Below are 23,934 nucleotides of genomic sequence, written 5' to 3'. Positions count from 1 at the left end.
CGACAGACTTACAACCAAGGCAAGTACATAGTCCCATCTCCCTTTGATGCTTGGCATTGCCATCCCATGCAAAACACATCCAACAACCGCATACCAGTAAATGCCAGCAGCACTGCAGTAGACTATCGAGTTTGCAAAACACAAGAATGGAAGGCAACACAGATCTACACTTGCTCACAAATTCCAATTCAGAACAGCCAGTAATCAGCTCAACCTTGAAACTCCATTTCCCAGTAAATCTGTCATAATGAATCTCTGCAACAGATTGATCAACCTCATTTGATGAAAGCACCAAGCCTAGCAAGTGGAAATAGGTAATGAGGGAAAGAAACTACTGAAGCTTGCAAATAGTTTTCAGGAGTTGTAATCCTTTAACGCAAAGTTCTCACACAAGTTCTGAGAATAGCAATAGATTGTGAGTTGAATGTCCATGCTAGCCAAAATTACATCCTTTGTAATCAGCTCAACCTTGAAACTCCATTTCATGGTAAATCAGCAAAAATGAATCTCTGCAGCAGATTGATCGACCTCATTTGATGAAAGCACCAAGCCTAGCAAGTGGAAATAGGTAATGAGGGAAAGAAACCACTGAAGCTTGCAAACAATTCATGAGGAGTCGTAATCCTTTAACGCAAAGTTCACACACAAGTTCCCAGAATAGACATACATTGTGAGTTGAATATCCACGCTAGCCAAAATTACATCCTTTGTAGCCACAAGCCTATCAATATACAACACATCTTCCGATCAAGAGCCCAAATCCCAAAGTAAGAGCATATGTGCCAACTATAGATCAATAAGGTAAATGTTGGCTATATAACTCAAGAAAGCAATGCTCGATCTCAGTTATGAATCACCAGATTTAAATTACTAATAACTTTTATGCCCAACACTGTGACAAATATGGATTCCATGGGGAAAATAAGTTAGAAACCTTGAGCCACCCATCATTGAGTTTTTATAGATTCAAATGCTTCTTTACGCCTTAATAAACCTTTTCACTCTCGTGTTATTTTATTGTTTCTACCAGAAAGATCCCTCAGACCGAACTTGGCTTTGATACCACATTAAGTTTAAGTGCTTGTTTACCATGAACAATGATTTGCCCTCCCAACCATATACAATCCACGATTGTCTCCCCGAAGCAACGCATCTGCTTAATAAAGAAGAACATCTATTTACCAATTTTATATATAAAGTCGAGAGTAATCCTGACCTTATAATTACGCAAAAGTTTCGGCCCCCAATTAATTAATTATTAGTATAATAAAATTGGGCCCGCCAATATAATATTATTATTATATTATTATATAATAATAAGATTATAATATAGTCACATAATACAGTAATATAATCACAATAATATAATTATTATTATTATTATATTGTCTGTATAATCATTACATTATTAATCACAATAATCAATATAATTATTCTATTACAATAATTATATTATCAGAACCTTTATGATATCTATGCCAACCAGAAGGGTTCTAACCATAGCTCCAATAACATTTACTCTAAATACTAACGTCACATCCAAAAATCATTGAAACTTTACATCTCCCATCATTTAATCACTTTCAAAATGGTACTTGGACATTTTAACCACTTTCCATCTTCATCATTTCGCTCTAGGTCAAAGCTAAGCAAGTTTTGAATTGCAGCTGACTTATCATTATGCATTACATTTTTTCTTAGATCCGTGGATTCAGGATATTTTTTTCCCAATTATGATTCGTGGAGGATTCGTGTGTGTGTGTACTAAAAAATAAAAGAAACATACATAATTCTAAAACTAAATCATTTCATGGTATGAATCGATGATTGTAGCATGGATCTATGAATCTAGTGTACTTGATAATTGATCTATTTCCACGGTTATAAAGAATATCAACACATTCACACTGAATTACAAAATGAAATTATGAAATTCAAAATACAGATCATTGAACTTCAAGTTTGTCATAGAATTCACTCGTAAAAGAGTCAAGAGTCAAAACTAAAGTTTTTGATTTCAATCATCAAATAGATTTTCAAGAAAATCCGCATCAGAGGGGTACTGACGACCTACAAGTGTCATATCTACATCACCAGAGGAACCCAAACCAACTCCACTAGTACTAGAGGGGATTGTGAACTCATAATCCGCCTCCTCGTCATCCATATCAGCCAAAGTGGATCTAGCAAGATCCCGGATGGTCATATCTAAATCAAGAGTCTCGGGTGCTACATCCAAAAGCTTTTCGGGCCCCTTCTTGTACCCACCGTTTTACGTTTTTGTGCCTCGTATTGCCGCGGATCTGTGCTAGATCCTCGAACTGTAGCTTGGATCCTTGAGGATCCGGGCAGGATCCTTGATTCTGTCTGTAGATCCGTTAAGATCTACGGCTGACAGATCCACAGGCAGAATCAAGGATCCAAACCCAAATCTAGATCCGGATCGGATCTAAATCCGGATCAGGGCTGTCTAGGACAAATCTGACAACTAAGACAAATGCCATTGGGCCTAAATCATAAACACAATAATGTAATTTATTCAACAGAGCGCCAACTAAATATTTGAGCAGTATTACCCTTAAAGAAGCATGGTCAAAATAAAAGCCAAGTTAATTTTGGGAGCATATCCTATTGAATCACCTCAAAAAATTGGGAGCATATCCTATGTCTTCATTCTAAGGAAGCAAAAGAAGCTTGATGGAACTGGATTTACCATGAGTATAGTAGTGAATCTAAAATTTAGATTATGTCGCTAGTTAATCCTACAACCTAGAAAATATGCATGTGCAAAAATGTGATCTTTGTTGAAGTCCAAATACAAAGCCATGGACAATTCTAGCTTGATTTTTTTTTTGGATTAGACTATATATACTTTTTTCTTCCTCAATCTAAAATTCAGGTTAAAAACAGCCAGGGAAACTTTGCCAACTCATCACTCACCAACAGCATAAAGACCAACTTGGAAGGTGCAAGAGAATCTGAAGCAACAAAAAGGCATCCCAAGCAAAGATAACTCTATCATTGATGAGTTATGTAGTTCTTTCCTCATTATCCAATTCTATCAACAAGACTTTTCATTCAAAAGAATGGACTAAGTGATGCATGATCAAACGGATCTCATCATTCTGCCATCTAGGAAGAAACCCCCCAAATGGAAACAAACATTTCACAAAAAATAAAAAGGATGATGGCACCATTAATAAACACAAAACTCATTTGGTTGTAAAAAGAACATCAACAAGAGGGAATTGACTATAAAGAGACATCACTGCCAACAACTAAGGTAAAAAGCTAATAGAATTATGTTCTCATTTGCAACACAATTAGGATGGTGCATTCATCAAATAAATGGAAAAGTGAATTTCTAAATTGTTACATCCCAAATTTTGACCTAATTTTAAAATAATTTATAGTCGTTAGATTGAATGGATTTTTCTTTCATAATCATGTAAAGAGGGTAGTTAAATATATTTGTTGTATTCATTATGTTAATTGTTTAATGAAGATTATCGTTATCCATTATTTGTCATGTGATGATTAGCAGTTGCTTGTTTTTGGAATTATGGTTAATAATTAAATTCTTTATCTATATTAAATGTTATTATGGAATTATTATGGAACTTGGTATTATCATAGAAATATTGCACAAGTGATTGCAGAAGAAGATGAAGGGGAGAAGCATTGCTAAACGGGATCAACGGAATGGGATAGTAGCTTAGTCCAATTATCAGGTTGACAAGTATGACCTTTAATTGCCTTGGTAAGGACCTAGCAACTTGAACATCAGGATACAATCGATAGACCCACATGAGCTATTAAACAAACATTTTAAAACAATAATTATTTTAATTAAAAATAATACGTACCTCAAATAGTTTTTGATTGATTTTCCACCGCATCATTATAATGTATACCTATGTATGTGCACATAGATATAATAAAAGTAACACCATAATATTATTTTGATAAATAATATGATGCCACCTCATAAGTACATCTACATGCAAGTAGATAGATATAAATTATAATTATCTTCGATATATAACCTTCAAATCTTTTTCTATAATTATTCATTTTTATTTGCTATAAACCGAAATGAACATTTGGCATATTTTATTGGTGATCAAGAGCCAAGTCTCTTTTTTTTATGAGTTACGACTTCTTGAAGCCAAAGAGACTTCGAAACCTTCTTATATTATGCAGCCGTGAGAGACAGAAAGCATGAACACATCACCCGACCTCTGTTTCATATCACCCGACTTCTTTTTCAACACCCCGACTTCTTTTTCAACACCCAACCTTTGTTTCATATCACCTAATACCCCTACAAATATCACACGATATCTCTGCAATATACCACTTGATAATCATTGCATTTTCCTTCCATGATTTGCCTTTTAATATTGATGTTTTGATGAAGACGTGATTGATAATCACACTAGGATTTGCGCTTGAAGATTTCTTTCGTGAAGGGTGGGGCTGATAGATAGCGTCCAACAAGACTCCATTTTTCCAGATTTTAGTAGGTTATGTGGTGTCCATATTCCAAGCATTGCAATATGTTTAATTATCAGATATTACTGCATTCCAATTTACTATAGCAGTAAGATACAGTCTTGTATCATGATGCAAATCATCTTGCTTAAATATCATCGATTAGACCTTCTCTAGGATAGAGTTGTTTATGATAAATAAAAGTCAGGTATCCATGACATGATTTCATATTTTATTTATGCCACTGAAAGTCAAAATCAAATGATATTTATTATGCGAGTCTTAGAGATTACATTTCTCAGATCACAGATTGTGATAAGCTAGAAACATATAACATTCATATATCAGTTGAGGATCAACAAACGGAGTCAAATGCTCTGAGATTCGAGCACCTAAGACTCACCAGCTGTATAGCGATGAAAAAGGTGAAAAAGTGAGATGAATCTGCAATAACATGGAAATAAAAGTCAGACATGACATATCAAATTTAAATTAATTTCATTTAATAGCTCATGCTTGTTCTTACTATTGTTCCCCTGTTGTCAAGTCAAGCGATGGTGATCGAGTCATTAAACCTATCAGAAAACCTTGGTCAAGGTCGTTTAAGGCATGTTTGCCATCTATGATCACTTGATGTCAGTAGAGTCAGTTATTCAGACATTCGTCTATAACTGTGCAGACATTCTAAACACTGGAATGCTCAGGTGGCTAGACTAAAAGTATCTCACGCCTGATCCAGGGTAAAGAGGGTCTTTCTATTCAATAGATTGTGTGGGGATAAATATGGTCCGAGGTTGGGAGGTTAAGCCTAAGTCAATGCTTCTCCTCTTACCAAAAACCGAGGCTTGCACAACCAATAAAGACTCACCGGATACTTCTCGTATGTTCTTTCTTTTTCATGTTATGCATTTACTTTACTTATATGCATGGAAAGATAGTAAATCGTTATTTCTGTTATATCAGTTAATACAATTATTACAGTTAATTATTGTTATAGTTATTTCAATTTAACGTTATCATAGTTATTTCAATTAACCGTTATTACAATTATTACAGTTGATCATTGTTACAGTTATTTCAGTTGATCATTGTTATAGTTATTTCAGTTGAGCTAAGTTATCTCAGTTAATCATTAGTAGTTAAAAGCAATTAATGTCTCATGAAAAGGAATTCAATATATTTTGTTCAATAAATAGTTGAGGAAAACTCTTTCTAGGTCACCTTTATTTTGTTATGAAAATCCATTTGTTACATAAATGGGGTTCTTTATAATAAAGTGTACATAAAATAACCGAAGGATCCAAAGTTCAAGGAAATGGACAGAAAAGTGTGCCCATTTATAAAGCCACAATGCAGGTTGAAGCAAGCACCTCATAAACAAGAATTTATGAGCACATCCATTGGCAAGAAAATGAACCCCTTTATAGATAACAAATTGTTAGCTTTGTAACATCGCAAATACTTAACCAGATCTAAGCTATTATGTGAATTTATCTCTTTAGGCTCTTGACAGCGGCTAACCAAAACAAACTGGAAGGCAAGGCTACAAAAGAAGTTATGAGATATGGGCTTGATACTTTGTGCTTTGGACTGCAACAGTTCTTACGCTTAGCGGTTACGTTCAGATTAAAGAAAAAGACTACTACTGGTTATTTTTATGACGTGGGCTGAAGAAAGGTTTCGGTAACGAAGTACTTTCACTGAAACGGGGTCCTAGGAAGAACAAACATCCATTTATATAGAAAGTCGGCTTTGTAGATTCTTGGGTGATATGGTTTCCCTTCTAACTAACAACAATGTACCGCAACGAGCTTTATCCATTGACACTTGACTTTATCACTCGCACTCTCGAATTTTTTCGATCTATCGAAGTGTCCTATGGACATTGAAGAATCTCATAGTGGATGAGTGGTCCTAATACATCGAGGTTCATTGCCACTGAATCATAAAGGAGGTTCAAAACAATTAAGTGTAGATGCAGTTCGTCCCCACTCAAGCTCAAATTCTGGATAGATTTACAAAGCCATTGCCTTTTATCGAATTCATAAGATTTCGAACTGGACAAAATTAGATATTAACATTGTCTAAAATAACTAGAGTATCTAACTAATACTTAGTTTGCAGTCAGTTGGATACAGGTTGTTAGTTTAGACCCACCCTGCCGAGTTTGTGACTATTATAAATTAAAAATTAACCCCTTAAAATTCGAAGTACTCCCATTTACCAAGATAAATGTTTCCTAAGTACAAAGCGCCGATATTTATAGCTTTTGTCCATCATCTCATGGTGATGGGAAGTTAAGATAAAGCATGTGAAGCTCGTATGCTTACCCACGGAGGATGGGGAGCTTGAGATATGATATTAGGCTCTCCCAGCAATGGCTCTTCTTTTAGGTCTTTCCAAAGTGCTACTCCCAGATACCCTTTCCAAATGCTCCAATGCGCCCAACCACTGTCCAATTGTTTGCTGACGTTTACATAGGCTTCGCAATCTTGTATGTGAGGCGCCTTAGGCACTTCTCCAACCCCCTTTGCAAGGAAAGAACTCCCATTCTTTAGATTCACATAATGTGCTTCCCACAGAGACAGTAAATAATCTATCTTCTTCTTGTCCTGCCTGCCTTGCTCATATTGGAGCCTAGCAATTTGAGATTTCTTCCACAAATTTGACTCTGCAAGAGTGAGTTGGGTAAGGAAATTGAGGTGGAATGCAGTGTGCAAAGTAATTGAAAAGGAAAAGAGCAAGTGAGTACCATTGTGTTTGTCTTTGTGTGAGTATAAGGAAAAGGTAGAAGAGGTGAAAGCAAATAAGGGGTAAGAGAGACAGACTCCACAGAAGAAGGCGAAGACAAGTGCATTGCAGTAACAACTGCCCTTCGTCCTTTCCCTCACTGAATTCGCTCGCTCTATTCCGCTGCCTCTACATTTTTGAGACCCCAAGCGCTCCATTCGACTACCGCTTTCATGTCCTCCTCATTTTGGCTGGGAACGAAGCATATTACGCTCTTTCGGGATCCCCGCATGTCGCTTTCCTTTACAGTTTGGCATCTAGTATTTAAAGGGATTAAAGTAAAAAGCCGCAGAACCAAGTACGTTACAGTATTGGCAATCATAACCTACGAATACGTTAAAACATGTGGGTCAGCCGTTAGCAGTATTAAACATCATAATCATAATACTAACAACTATCACAATATGGCAACAGTCGTAGAGGGGGCAAAAAGAAAGTCGCTATGATTTTAGCGAAAACATGCAGAACTTGTTCCTTAACAAACGGATGAGGAGGAAACTAAAGAGAATTCGTCGCTGCGAGAAGATAGGAGATGAAAACACAGTAAAGTTGAAACTAGTTCAGCGGGCGCAGGAGAAAACAACAATAAAGACAAACAATCGTAGGCTTCTTCTATTCTAATAGGTAACGACATAAAAATACAAATTGTGATGTGAATATCAGGATTTAACTGTGTGATTTTTGAGTCAAACTCGATGACCCATGTTTCATGAGTAGTGATTCAACATGAATCCATCTCTCATGAGAATAAATGGAACACTTAGCACTCATTGGATCTAGGTGATGCTCACAGGGGTGAAGCATCGGGACTTCCCGGGAGGTCACCCATCCCAGTACTACTCCAGCCTGAGCGCGCTTAACTACGGAGTTTCCTCCACAGTTAAACCCAAAGCTTGCAACCCCATTTGCAAAACCTTCACCAAGTGTTGTGCCTTATGAACCATTCATTAGAAAGCCCCTTAAGCTCATCAATTGATAAGTAGGAGATGATTTCCACAGCTAGTCAAATTGTGATGTGAATATCAGGATTTAACTGTGTGATTTTTGAGTCAAACTCGATGACCCATGTTTCATGAGTAGTGATTCAACATGAATCCATCTCTCATGAGAATAAATGGAACACTTAGCACTCATTGGATCTAGGTGATGCTCACAGGGGTGAAGCACCGGGACTTCCCGGGAGGTCACCCATCCCAGTACTACTCCAGCCTGAGCGCGCTTAACTACGGAGTTTCCTCCACAGTTAAACCCAAAGCTTGCAACCCCATTTGCAAGCTTTGGGTTTAACTGTGGAGGAAACTCCGTAGTTAAGCGCGCTCAGGCTGGAGTAGTACTGGGATGGGTGACCTCCCGGGAAGTCCCGGTGCTTCACCCCTGTGAGCATCACCTAGATCCAATGAGTGCTAAGTGTTCCATTTATTCTCATGAGAGATGGATTCATGTTGAATCACTACTCATGAAACATGGGTCATCGAGTTTGACTCAAAAATCACACAGTTAAATCCTGATATTCACATCACAATTTGACTAGCTGTGGAAATCATCTCCTACTTATCAATTGATGAGCTTAAGGGGCTTTCTAATGAATGGTTCATAAGGCACAACACTTGGTGAAGGTTTTGCAAATGGGGTTGCAAGCTTTGGGTTTAACTGTGGAGGAAACTCCGTAGTTAAGCGCGCTCAGGCTGGAGTAGTACTGGGATGGGTGACCTCCCGGGAAGTCCCGGTGCTTCACCCCTGTGAGCATCACCTAGATCCAATGAGTGCTAAGTGTTCCATTTATTCTCATGAGAGATGGATTCATGTTGAATCACTACTCATGAAACATGGGTCATCGAGTTTGACTCAAAAATCACACAGTTAAATCCTGATATTCACATCACAATTTGACTAGCTGTGGAAATCATCTCCTACTTATCAATAAAAATACAAAATTATGAGGAGAAAGTTTGGAGAGCGGCGATGCGATGTGCCAAGGGGAATATCGGCGAGACTCTAAAATTGGTAGACGGAGAAATTGAAAAGCATTCATGGTGACCAAGCAAAACAACCTTCCGTCTCACGAACATATATAACTGAACTGAATCCTTTTGAGTATTTTACATTTATTTAACTTTTCAAGGGATGAAACTATATCAAGTATAATTATCAAGAAGTAAATAAAAATATAAAAATAAAATTGTAAAAAATTATAAATAATATTTATGTGAAGAACACATAAGATATAACTGAATTGAATCTTTTTAGTATTTTATCTTTTTAGTATTTTTTTTTTTTTAAAGGCGTGAAACTATATAAAGTATAATTATCAAGATGTAAATAAATAAATAAAATAAAATGTAAAAAATTATAAATAATATTTATGTGATATTGTTATTAAGATTTAATAATGTAAGTTTTGATTCAAATTCATTGATTCATATTTTATCAATAGTGGTTCATACAAACTTATTTCCAATCAGAATAAATGGAACACTCGGATCTAGCTTATTAGAATGAGTGAAACACTTAACATTCATTGAATCTAGGTGATGCTCACATGGGTGTAGCACCAGGACATGTTAGCAGGGCATCCATCTCAGTACTACTCCAGCTTGAGCACGCTTAACTACAAAGTTTCCTCCATAGTTAAACCCTTTGTGTTTGTAACCTCATTTGTAAAATTTCGCCAAGTGTTACTATTCATTAGAAATACAATTGAAGAGCACCAATCTAGACTATAAGATTAATCAACAACTCAAGAGCATGAACCCCTCTCAATTCACAAGCTCCAATCAACTAGACAACTAATTTGGAAGAAATATAGAATTTAATAATACTTCTCAAATTTCAATCCCAATCTAGAACTACACAACACTTTTGTATTTCCAATAATATATGTGTCAATGAATACAAGCTTGCAATAGGCCAAAATCATTAAAAGAAATTTGTTTCTTAAAAGTTAAACTAAAAAATGTCTTTGTACAAAATGCAAACTCTAGTTGTAGAAGAACATAACTATCTATATGCAATAGCCAAACTCCATAGTTTCATAAAAGTGATTCTCCTTACATATAATCAAAGTACCCAACTATTATTAGAATAATTCACATTTCTCATCTCAAATAATACATATTCCTAATTTATTGAATGATTAATGCTCCTTACATATATAATGGCATCAAATCATGTTTACAAACTCATAAATCATAAGCTTGGTATAACAAAATGGATGGGGAAGGTGTCCATTTGGCAGGGTATGTGGTGAAGCTTATTTTGTATATTGATGATCTTAGTTTATTTTAAGATCAAAAACTGCTCAAGGGTTAAAATATCCTTTAATGGCATTGTACTTTTGCCAGAAGGTTGGGATGCAAGTGAACGTCACCAAAACCAAAACCATGAGCTCTTTATGGAGAAAATAAAAGCATCTTACATTCCCTTTTGAAGGTAGACTGGTGGAAATTGTGAAAGAATATAAATATCTTGGGATTGACTTTCATTATAAAGTCAGTTGACAGACATTTAGAGTGAAATTGATATAAGGAGGTGGAAATCCTTGTATTTTCTCGAGAATATATGTGGAATGGTTGGACTCTAATAAAAAAACCAAGTAGATTCTTTTTTATTTGCTAGTCATAGGTGGTTCTCTATGGCTACGAGGTTTGGGGTGGTAGCATGTTAACTATGGTCGGAGACAACTGGAGATAAGTTAGAAGCATCTAATCACAAGAAATATCAAAGTTTTAGATTACGATAAAAGCAGGTTTTGAAGGGACCCTGAAACCCTTTAACAACAATGGAAAAGATATAGCAATAAAACCATCAAGAAAGAAGTCCTGAAACCAACAACAAAATTAGGTTTTACAGGGACCTAAAACCACAAACATAGTCCAAAAAAAAGGAGAACCTAGGTTTTACAAGGACCTAGAACCACTAAAATAGTTTAGACCAAAAACTAGTTAACAGGACCAAAAACCAGTACCAAGTACCACATCCACAAAATAGGACCAGAGCAAGACAAAACCAAAGAACAAAAACCCAAGGCAACTATTGTAGCTCCATAATCATCTTAATAGCCTCTTTACCAATCACAGTAGTATCCTGGATGGAATCAGTAGCCGAAGCAGCAGCATCTTTTAGGGCTTTCTTCCTCGAGCTCTGCCTTGTTCTTTTGCTTGGACCCTCAGGAGATATAATTTCTTTATTAACTATTTTGCCAAGGCTCGCAACAACAGCACAGATACTAGATGTGACCTGTTCCATCAAAGTTATTACCTTTGTTCCTTATGATATTCTTTTAGCCAAAGTTGGGACTTTTTTGATTGGAAGTATTAGTGATAACTCGGTTACTTAGTTACTTAAAGAATGTTGAGAACATATATGACCAATGCTAGCAAAAAATGGTGAAGGAAGAGGATCTTAACCATAGAAAGAATACATGGATGAAGCAAATTAAAAAGTGATTGAATAAATAGAACATTAAGCTACATAAGTGTACTCGTATAAATGTGGACATAAATAAGTTTTTACATTGGTTGAAAAAATACTTACTATATTTAAGAGTTCAACGCAGACATCTATATGCACAAGCTCTAATTTCTCATTTTTCTTTTCCTTCCCACTCTTCAGAAAATTAGCTCTCTTTTGCTTTCCATTCACACAAGTTTCACATAAATCCATATTAACACATTTTAGACCAGGTAAAACTTCCCTTGAATGAAGTAATTCTATAACTTTTCACTCATGTTTCCAAGTCTATTGTGTTATAGTGTTGTTTTAGAATCTACAACAAATGTTTAATGTTCTTCCTACTCAATTACAACAATTGTTCCTAAACATTGATATATTTCTAAAACAATTAAAGTAGGAAGGAACATTATCACATGTGCAAAGATATAAGATGCCTACTTTCACACGTTTTTCTACTAAGGAACCTTTTGAGACCTTCCAATTTTTATCATTGAAAAAAATTGTGCAACCCTCATCACTTGATTTCCCTATTGAAATTAAATTCCTACTTAAGCTTAGAATAAGTGTTAACTCTTGTAGTAACCAATGATTCTCATTCTGCAACCTCATCTTAAATTTTTCCTTTCTACCTAATTAGCCCCAATTTCGACATACTTAGGATAATAGATAAAATGTTTTTTATATACTTTCAAGAACCTTTTCAAAACATTTTTTTTTGGAACTAACAATGGGGGGGGAGAATCAACACTTCAAAACTTTAACCATAAAAACATTCACCACACATCCATCTCACAATTTATCATGTAAATTGAAATAGTTAGCTACACATGTTCATCCATAATGTGAAATAAATAACACATGACACAATAAGTTTGTTACCTAGAAACCGTCCAATGAGAAGGTAAAACTAGAGTGGAGATGGCACCCACAAATCTTTACTATTGCAATTGTAAAGTGTAGCCAGTGAAGCTTACAATAAGTTTAACCATTAACTATAATCTAGCCTATGAAAGATCTATCCAATCAAAGGCTTACAAAGACTAGTAGGTCTCACTCTATTAAAGGATTTAAACACCTTGCTAGAAGCATGCCTTGTTAGAGGACTCAAATTTGCAATAAAACAAGCACTTGGTTAAGAGATTTACACAAAAGTTTGTCAAGACTTGAAACCTGTCAGGGCTACTCTATTAAGATATTTTCATTGATTCACCTATTAGAATGTTTCAGCATTGATCCTTTAGTTAGCACCTCTTTGTCAAATATTAAGTCTTCCCTTTCTTGATGTCTATTTGATCCTCTTGATCATATGTATCCCTTCTGTCCTTTAATTACTTTGTTTTGTTCTCTCTAACTGATTCTACAATTATAGCATGATCATAACCTCCATAACCACCATGAATTCTCTCTCTACACTTATCATTTGCACTTCTCTTCTCATCTGCACACAAACTCTTTAGGGTTTTCCCTCCTTAAGAAGACTTAGGTGAGCTAGGGTTAAGTAGGATCAACAATTGTGATTCACCATTTTGTCACTTAGAACATCCCTTAATCTGATTGGTTGCATGCAGTGCATAGGGATTCTCAATATACCTTCGTATATATCTTCTAGAATCTTAAAACAATCCTTAAGTTGGCCCAAAAATGATTTACATAGGAGTTTGTGTCATTACAAACAACTATGTCCAAAACTGTTTACTTGACACCTAAAAGCTCTAATGCTCAGTTTTCACTACATCTTCAATGTTGAAACTCGGCTCCTGAATGTCTTGGCATCAACTATTTTACTTGCTATATATGTCTTGCTCGACACTTGAGTGACTTAGCAAATACCATTTGCTCGATACATAGTAATGCTCGGCACTAACTACATATATTGTTTGACATACACTACTTACTTGGCACATATAGAGTTCTGATAAGTAATGACTTAAATGTTTTGTCACTACCCTGTCAAAACCAAAATGAGATCAATAATCTCCCCCTTTGAAATGAGTGGCAAAAATACTTTGTCATGCATATACAACCTACCTTATGTGCATAAATCAGATAATATGTATCTTATACAAAATTTCAAAATTTTGCACAGCTAATGACTTAACCATCATACCTCTCCAAAATTTTATAACTCCCCCTGATTTGAATATTCCTTGTTGTGTTTGAATTTTGTATAACTTCTGCTGAGTAAATGTGCTCTACTGTTGTTGTCCCTGTCTCAAAATTGTACTCCCCTTGCTTGCAAAAACCTTATAATCTTCCTTTTTGACATTTATGTCATTTAGGTGGTACACTTATAGTGTGTTTCTCCATAAATGTTTTGTGGACCTCCATGATTATTTTCAATGATGCATCCCAATTATTGCATGCTACCTCTAGAGATAGGTGTTGAACATCTAACTAGGCAGCAAGGTTAACTAAGCCATTATGTATAGAAAGTTGATTATCTTTCTTCAACAATGTTTCATCGAAGGCTAGTTCCTTATACAATACTTCCATGTGTGGGGTCAACATGGACTGGATACTAATCTAGGTAGCCCTGACGTTTGCATCTTGTGAATGTAATGCTGCTAGTTGACCTTGAGTAGAAAGTAACCTCAAAAAATAAGTCTGGCTTTGACCAAGAGAAAGCTTCAATATTGTACCTGTAGATTGTAGATCACCTTGCATCCGTTCAATAGCCCTCTATGCTCCTTGTGTGAATAAATTCACATCACAAAGCTTTGTGTATAGAGAAAAGATATTCTCCAACACTTTTTTCACATCCTCCATTTTGGTTGCTAAGTCAACTTGTCATAGTGCAATATCACAAGAAATCTTTTCAAGTACCTTAGGGAAACTTCTTTTCAAACCATTTTAGAAGTTTAACATTGTAGTCTAGTTCTTCATCCCGGATCTTATCAACTATATTGACTAGTTGTTCAATGATTGGTTTCTCTTTACTTGGCTATGGTAGACTAAATGCATCAAGAAATATCTCTTTGATGTCATGAAGCACTTTCTTCTTCTTATGCTCTTATCTAGGAAAATCTTGATGTTCTTCCTTTCAAGAATTTCCTATAAAATACTCATTTGTTCTATGGTGATTGATGCAAGATCAAACTTTGGTAATTCAATCACCTTAGCTAAGTTGACATCTCCATAAGATGTACTTTCAACAAACTTAGATGTGCTAGGACTAGGCCTTGATATTTGTAAGGGTGTAGCATCTATACTTGACTATTGAAGAGTTTGACTAGTAAGAGGTGATATAGAAGATGGTAGGGTAACCAAGGTCTATATAGCAATTTGTTCCTCTATCTTAGTAGTCAACATTGACTCCTTAGTCCTATCTTTCTCCTTTTATGTGTTGTCATCTTCACGTAGCAAATGTGAGGTAGGTGTAGGGTTGGCTTCCTAACCTATGTGGACTTCTGTCCCATCTTTATCAATAGTCAACACTACTTGCAATGAAGGGTTTGGCACTAATGTACTGACATTTGGTGTCACTATACCCTTTGCCTGATATACCACAATGGGCATTGCAATTTGTGCTTATGTAGATTAAGGGGGCACTTTGGATGATTCTTGTAATTTCTCCTCTACAGATGCCAATTTTTCCTTCTCAATCTCATCTACTCTCACCAATACAGGATGACTACATAATTTTGTTGTGGTGGTGGATTCAACCAAAAGTTTCTTCATGTCTTCCTCTCTCAAGTGATTGATATTTTGAGCAAAGTTGTCAGGAACATCCTTAATTTGTATTGAGCCCTGGTGACTCACTTGGTCTACATGTGGAGGGCTAACACTCAGCACTTGTATCTCCGATACACTTTGATCATCCTATTGTTTGTCATCAGCCATGGCCTCTATTGTTGTTGTTATTTCAATACCTCCCCATGACCATATTGACTTGGACTTTATGTCCTTGTTCATCTTTCTTATCTCCTACTTCCTTAGGAACTTGGTCACTTGGCTTTGTTGTTGTTGACCCATAGATAACTTTCCATATCTGGGAACTCTATTTGACAACATCTTCAACATTAGTTTGCAAAATATTAAAAGCTCTATTTTTGGGGGCAAATCTCCCCTTGAATTTGTTCATGGCTCTTGTCATCATCAAAACTTGTGGTAGTATCATTGATAGTGCACTAGATGGGTCTCCCTTGTATGCTATCTCAAGAATAGCTCAGAAGAGTGGTTGACTAATCTCATCATTGATTAATTGAACATTGAAAACTTATTCTTCTTCCTTCCTAACATTCACAGAAGAGCTAGATGCCATTTATGTAACTAGGGTTTGCAAAAACTCAAACAACAAAACTTGACACATGATAAATACCTCATGAATCTGATGAATGATGGCGAATAATAGTTAAATCTAGTTCACAAACACCTAAATCTTTTCTCCTCAGTTCACCTTATGCTCTTCGTGTAGCCTTTAATCTTCGATGAATGCAAATGAGTCAAAAATTGACTATATAGCCCTTGATATTGGGAAATAAATGCTTAATGGTTATACAACTGTAAGCTCGATTATCATAGGATTTCCACTCAGTTTGCTTACACATGATTTCCACTACAGTCGATAACCACAACGAGCTTTGCAACTACTAATATATTTCTATCACTCGGCAACAACATGAAAACTTACAAAACTATAGATTTCTTCTTAGTTCTAACCAATACATTGCATCTTAATTCATGCATATATTATCTTTTTAGATCTTAGATTCTTGGAATTGATGTATGAAATAACTTTGAAATATCAATCCCACACATACCTTTTGATTGCCTAGTTGGGGTGATGTGATCACCTAATCCATTGGATGAAGTTACCTCATCTGAACTTGATGTACTACAATCTTCCTTCTTCTTCCATCTTTTGTTCATCTACACTTTGACCTTCTAAACATTGACCTTCTCTTTGCCTTTATTATTTCCATTACTCAGTGTTGGTGATCTGGTTGGACAGTTTCTGCTGATATGACCAATCTTCAAATAGCTAAAGCATGTAGTCTCACTCAACCATCTATTGTAGTTGTCTCTAAAATGAGTTATAATGCAATTCTCAAGAACATGTCCATACTCTTGACAATAGTGACTGTAATCACCTAAAAATGGTCATCTAGACTATTAGCCCCCTTCTCAACATTTTGGCTAAATTAATTTAATCATTTATCTAGACCAAATTGCTAATAATCAATTTATTTGATTATAACCTATAGTTTGACTATGCTATCCTAAGTTCATTATTTGATTAAAAGAACATGTCCCCTTTTAATTAAATAAAAGACCCCATTCTTCTAACCCACTTAAAGTGCACACACAAAGTCTTTTTTTATTTTGCAATTAAAAGAAAAGGCTTGTGAGACTTTTGTCTTATCTGACAAGTCAACTTATATTCTATTGGTTGACTTGTGTGTGCACATGGATCACTCTTATTTTCGAATTCAACTGTTGATCATCCACCATCTTCATCTTGATCTCCACCGTCCGTACATCTTTAAAAGGGAGAGAGCTTTCCCCCTCAAAGGATCCAATCCATCTTTTGAATATTGTTATGTTGTAGGTTTTCTAACAGGTTTCTTTGGAGCTTTGGGAGAACTTCTCATTTCTTGTCTCATTCTTTCATTCCATCATATTAGCATAAGATCACATGGCATTCTTAGCATAGTTGCATTTTAGTTTAGCTTTGATTCTTGCAATAATTTCACATAGTTTAAATAATGGTATTGTAACACTCTTATTCACATTCTAGCATAGTTGCATCTTGCATTTCCATTCAAGTTTAGTCTTCCATCTTGCATTGCATCTTTGAGAAACTCATTGTAGACACTTGCATTCTTGCTCATGTCTCAAAGAACCTCTCGTTGCATGGTTTACTAGCAAGAAGCACATTTCTAAGGCTTGGCTGAGGGCCTTTATGTTTGAATACTAGCTTCTTGCACTCCGTGGATAGGGAGCTCTAAGCTGGCATCTAAGCATTCCAACTCATGGAATCGTTTGGATAGAATGGTTTAGAGTGGGACACTTTCGAGTGTACATTTTTGGCACCCACCGTGGGGCAGGACTGTACATTTCACCCTACATTTTCTTATTTTCGCTTGCATTTACCTTACTGCTCTGCATTTTTTCTTTTTTTACAGTCGCAGTGTTGGGCGACATTTTTCCAATATCGCGACAGTTCACAGTACGTCGTGCGACACTTTTTTTTGGAAATAGTGTCACGCTTGCAGCCTGCATACTGTCGCCCTTTGTGCAAAAATCTATTGCACGACTGAAGAAAAATTGTTGCCTGAACAAAAATTTTCGCCTCCGTGTACTGTGAAGTATCGTGCGACATTTGTTCAGCAAAAAGTATTGCCTAACTTTTTTTTGCTCATTCCTTGAGGGATTTGATCAAATTTCTTCTTAGCTGGCTGACTGTCATTTTTAAGAAGATTTATAGGTTTTTTTACAGAGGTTTAATTCACGATTTTTGTGATTATTTTGTGCTAACTTGTGGGCTAATGAGTTGTGATTGCAGGTTGCCCTCTTTGTGAAGAAAAAATTGAAACCTTGCATACAAAAGAACGCATGTCAAAGCTTCAAATGTGCAAGGGCTACTAACATTGTTTGTAGGGCTGCCCAAACTTGCTTGATTTTTGTTTCCATGTGCGGCATTGAATAGTTGTTCATTTTTATAGGCACATAAAACTTGTGATTGGAGTCTTTTGGTAATAGGAGAGTATGCTCTTCACCCTTGTGGTGAATCAGAAATCTTGACTTGCCATTTGGTTTCAAAAGCAAGGGGTAATTGAATCTTCTTGGCATGTTTGGGAGAAAACGATTGGAATAGGAGAGTATGCTCTTCACCCTTGTGGTGAACCAGAAATCTTGACTTTCGAAAGTTGATCCACTTTGTGTAGTTAGAATCTTTTAGAGGGCCTGCTCTCGGACAACCTGAGAGGAATGACCCAAGTGGGGACAAGCCAATTACCTAGCTCTTCTAACCCACTATAAACTCAAGGCTACCAAGGACACAAAACTTTGGTAGGCGTAGTGTTTGTCTTCGCCTAGTGTGATCACTTATGGGATTTCGACCATAGGGAGATTACTAGGCAAGAATGCTTAAGGTACTCTTATGGTCACGAGATCGGTTACTCATCGCAAGGTGAGGTGTCCCATAATTGGGAGCAAGAGGAACACTATGAACGGAAGCCCGATCTAAAAACCTTAAGTTAGTAACTACCCTTTTTAGCCGCTCAACTTCTTGGTGCAAGGATCGATCCTAGTGGACTACTCGGATCACCCCAAGATTTACACTCACCATATGTGTTCCCTTGGTTGTGCTTATGGCACTTCCATGACAAAGCTAATATCTCTTGTGGGAAACCACTTGGTGTAAGGCAAAGGAGCATCAAGCGTGGGCCAAGTTGTTGAGTAATCAACCGTGACTCTAAGGTAGATTGCTTGGCTATTGTTTTCGATGTTTTGACCAGTGTTAACATTCTTGCACCATAAACATTTCGATAAAAAGTTGTTAGGAAGGCCATTCTGATATCCCAAATGCGTATTGACAAGGTTGTTTTTACCCTTGATCAATTGTTTTGAGACATGTTACAACACTTACTATTTGCAAACCTTGTTGTTTACTGATACAAACTGAAACGAAACGTTGTCTGATTAAAATGACTGTCTGATTGACAAATTGGAACGAACTTCAAACCAAAAAATTGACTTTTTTTGCACAAAATTGACACTCTGTCGCATGCTTTCAGAAGAAATATCGCGCGACATTTTTTTCAAAAAATTTTGTCGCATGTCTTGGTAAATTCTGTCACACTGTGTGCAAGATTCTATTGCACTCGGGTCAAATATCTGTCGCCTGAGAAAAATGTGTCGCACTGTTCCTGAAATTCTGTTGTGCGACACTGTTTGCTGAACTTATGTCGCCCTCCTTTTGAGAAAGTATTGCCTAAAGTCATTTTCGGTCAAAAATAGAGTTTTCCGTTGGATTTGTTTGGTCTAAGGAGCATCACGCTGGTCACCCTCGATCCTGGCTACATATCAGTGTGTGAAGAATTCATCCTAGGTTGAAAAGATGGGTTTAGTCCGTCGAATGTAAGTCTTGAAACGTCTTGATGAATCACTTGTCAAAATTTAGCTATTATTTTATTCTAGCTATCCGCTATTCAGCTTCTCGCTCGTCTGCTCAGCTCGAGTCACCCGTGCTGTAAGATCTTGAGCACTGTTTGACAAGCCATCTATCACATTTTGACAAGTGACTAGTCTTGATCGTAAAAGCTTCAAATTTGGCTCGCTTTTATTGTCCTACTAAACAAAGACAACTCTTTATATGCCGGTCACAACTAGATATCAAGTTGGTAATGGTAGCCACACGCCTTTCATTTTCAAGCAATTGGAAACACCACCCAAACATCCTCGCAAACAACCTTGTGATAAGAATCTCAAATTTGCTCAAACACAAACAGCTAACGTTTGGCACAACCCACTTTATAGTTTTGAAAATCCATTTGGTACACCCTTTGAGACACCCGAGGGTACGAGTGGTATAGTCACTATGGTGCACCCTGATGAAATTAAACGTCATTTAGAAGAACAAGCATGTGAAACCCAAAAGACTTTGGAGGCTATATACGCTATGGAGAGAGAAAATCAACAAGCTGAAACTGACAATCAGGCACGCTATGAAGGATATAAAGGAACTTGTCCTTGAAATCCTTTTGAGAACAATGATGGTAATCACGCACCTCCAAGGACTCCTAGAGCTGCCGCTGGCACATGTCCTTCACCTAAACCATCTCATCATGATAGTGATGAAGAAGTAACTAGCAAAGACGTGATCAAATTTCAACAAGATGGCTTCACCCAAAAACTAATGCTCAGAGCTTTAGAGGAAAATGGAGACCAATACTTCCGATACATGACAGCTAGGGGATGGAAACTCCCTCAAGGTTTTAATGTTGAACATATTATTCCAAAATGAGAGCCCACTGAGGCTGAAATCTTAAGGGAAGAAATACAGGAACTAAGGAAACAATTTGCACAACTACAAACTTCAAAAGAGCCACCTAAGACATCATTTGTTGAATCAATTTGTGCTCTTCCATTCAATAGGAGTCTATACATGCTGCCATTTCCTAAGGATATAGAGGTTCCTAAGTATGACAAATACGATGGAAATGGTGACCCTCACGACCATGTGAGACATTTCTATGCTATTAGCATGGACTTTATGCATGAAGACACCTTTCTTATGTGTTTGTTTCCTAGAAGTCTAAGAGGACAAGCTATGGAATGGTTCACAAAATTGAGTCCTCCTCTTAAAACATTTGATGAACTTGCGCAACACTTCATCCAGCAATATTCATACAACATTCTACATCCTGTGATTGTGCTAGACTTATGCAACATCAAACAAAAACCAGGAAAATCTTTTGCAATATACATCCAATGATGGAGATCTTTATACTCTCGGTATCCTCGGCAAGTGCTTGAAGCTGAAAAAATTGACATTTTTGTCAATACGCTTGTACCCGAATTATACTTTGATCTAAGAAAATAGTTATTCACATCCTTCAACACCATGGTAGAAAGTGCATATCGCATTGAGGATGTTGCTATCAAAAGAGGTGATATTGCCATAAACAAGGATAGAGTTAACAATGGAAACGGTAAAGACAAAGGCAAACCTTGGAACAAAAACAAGTATGTTGTCAATGACGGAGTAGTGGACACTCCTAAGACTAAGGAACCCGCATTTAACCTTTCCAATGCCATCTATGTAGCAAAGCAACAAGAAGGTTCAAAACCACAAACCTTTGACAAAGGCTCTAAATTTGCAAAGAAGCGACGTGTTTACACACCTATGTTTGAACCTTATGAAGTGGTTTTAAAAACCTTAATTGCAAACAAATTGGTTACCTTGCCAGACAACTCACGTCCTTACGATCCACCCGTTAGACCTCCATGGTGGAGAGAAGATCATACTTTCAACTATCACCGAAGTAAGGGACATAACACAAAGAATTGCTTCAAACTCAAAGATGTAATTCAAGACCTCATCGAAGCTGGCAAAGTTGTTACAGATGGCCTTGTTAAGAATACTGATCATAAGGCTTTCCAAAAACCTTTACCTGAATACAAAAAGGGTGAGACCTCAAGGGTAGCTGCCAAAAAGAATCATGACGCCAAAATTATTTATGCTTACGCTAACACTGATAATGTTATAAGCATGCTTGAGCCCGTTGAATACATATGTATGGCAAGCTCCAACAATGACAACTAGCCAAATTATGATGCTGAAGATGAACGACCAAGAGTGGTCTTAAGGACACGATCCACTCCTCAAGATTATACTGATACTAGACCCAAGGTGGTACTCCGAGTGGCTGAGTCTTCATCTTCTCAGGGTGAACCACTTAACGCTGTCACTAGGGGGCAATCTAAGGTTGTCCTAAAAGTTGCCAATGATCCTAAAAATGCTTCATCGTCTAAGAAACCAATTACTTCCAAGATCTCCAAGTATGATCTTGTTAGCCAACTGCAACACACATAAGCACAAATCTCCATTTTTGAATTGCTAGAGTTATCTCCTTTGCACAGGGATATCCTTGAGAAAGCTTTACCTTCTGCTAATGTTCCCATCGATATTGATGCAGAACAATTCCAAGCTATGGTGAACCACATCTCCTCGCCTCACTATCTCACATTTTTTGAAGAAGATGATCGAGCTCTCAGTCATCCCCATAATCTTGCTCTTCATGTCAAAGTTCAAATCTTTCATACCCGCATCTGCCGAGTCCTGATAGACAATGATGCATGGTTAAATATCATTTCGTTTAATGTAATCCAACAATTGGGCATGTCTAAATTTTCCATCGATCCTAAGCGCAAGATCACTATAAAGGCTTATGATGAGGTTGAAAGGCCTTCTAAAGGTCTAATTGTACTTCCAATCAGAGTTGGTCCAGTTGAGAAGAATGTTGTTTTCCAAGTTTTAGACATACCACTTGCATACAACTTGTTGTTGGGACAGCCATGAATTCATGATATGCAAGCAGTACCCTCTACATACCATCAGTGCATTAAGTTCCCTTTTAATGGTACTGAAGTAGTTGTCCCCGGCGACAACTCTATGTCTATCAACACATTATTTGTTGTTGAAATGCTAGTCCCGCACAATCACTCTTCTCATGAGCTAGCACCATCTTTCACAGAATGTGAACAAAAACTGAAAATGATGAGCCTTGGTATGGATGAGTACACTTTGGACTCTATTGCTGCCTTACCAATTTCCCCTCGGTCCTATGGGAAACCAACTATTGCAAAGAAGTCTTTTGCTTCTGCTATGACACTTTTTGGCACTTTTGTGCAATCTTCCATACCACTAGAAGCAGAGAAGGAAGAACAGGCCATTAGGGACTGGATCTATAGAGAAGAGAAAGATGAGGAGGTTACAATGACTACTCCTATTTCTCCTAAAAAATATGGAAAAGGTTATAAATTTATGACAAAAATGGGCTACCAGGGCCACGGGTCCTTAACTAGTTGTAAGAACGCTCTAGTTGAACCTTTAAGTCACACTCAAGGTCGTGATGCTCGAGACACCGTTGGTCTAGGCTTTGGGCTAAATAGTAATATACCAACCTGTGATCGAAGATTGCTCATGTCTAGTGAATCAGTAGTGAATCAGAGGATGATGACTCTCCCGTAATTACTACTACTGCACAAGACGAAGACTTTGTTCCCCTCACTTCCCTGCTTTGGGGAGAAGAAATAGTGACTGCTAATGATGAAGAAAATTCTACCTCCCAACAATAGGAACAAGAAGGGTCTACTTCTGAGGACATAAATAGAGGATGAATTAGGCAGAATATTGCTCATCTCATAGCTAGGGGTCAAAGTACAGATTCTCATGAATATGAGTGGGAAAATCTCTCTGATGCATCTTGCGAGCTAGGGGTGGATGTCATTCATGCCTATGCAACCCAACCCGATGTAGTCGAACGGTCTAGTATGGGGTCGGATGAGTTTGACTCAGAACATGTCTCAATGGACCATGCTAGTTCCTCCAGGACTATTCCTGAGCTAAAATCCTTTGCGACATTTTTTATAAGCTCAACTTCACAGGTCACCAGAGATGACTCCTTCCATATCAATCACATTGAAACTTCTCCCTCACTCTCGCTAATTCACCCAGATCTCATAGATTGG

The 23,934-nt window shown here is 36.9% G+C and overlaps 1 protein-coding gene across 3 annotated transcripts in view; it reads right to left on the bottom strand.

Moving 5' to 3' along the window:
* LOC149542924 (alpha-(1,6)-fucosyltransferase) overlaps positions 1–7,794 on the bottom strand; it is a 119,596-nt gene extending 111,802 nt beyond the window's left edge. The window contains exons 1-2 of one of the 3 annotated variants that reach the window (XM_089797838.1): positions 7,247–7,794; positions 6,825–7,165 (exon numbers count right to left, since the gene is read on the bottom strand). In XM_089797838.1, the coding sequence (XP_089653964.1) occupies positions 6,825–7,165; positions 7,247–7,442 (537 nt within the window). In that variant the 5' untranslated portion in view covers positions 7,443–7,794. The remainder of the gene's footprint in view (positions 1–6,824; positions 7,166–7,246) is intronic. The other 2 variants (XM_089797839.1, XM_089797840.1) reach the window with 2 other exon arrangements.
* Between the last annotated feature and the right edge of the window lie 16,140 nt (positions 7,795–23,934).

Source organism: Cupressus sempervirens, chromosome 8 (assembly GCF_028749045.1).
Source record: "Cupressus sempervirens isolate cs-2001-9-10 chromosome 8, ASM2874904v1, whole genome shotgun sequence".
Taxonomy (NCBI): Eukaryota; Viridiplantae; Streptophyta; class Pinopsida; order Cupressales; family Cupressaceae; genus Cupressus; species Cupressus sempervirens.
Note: the sequence above shows the minus strand (reverse complement) of the source record. Positions and strands in the feature narration are given on the sequence as shown.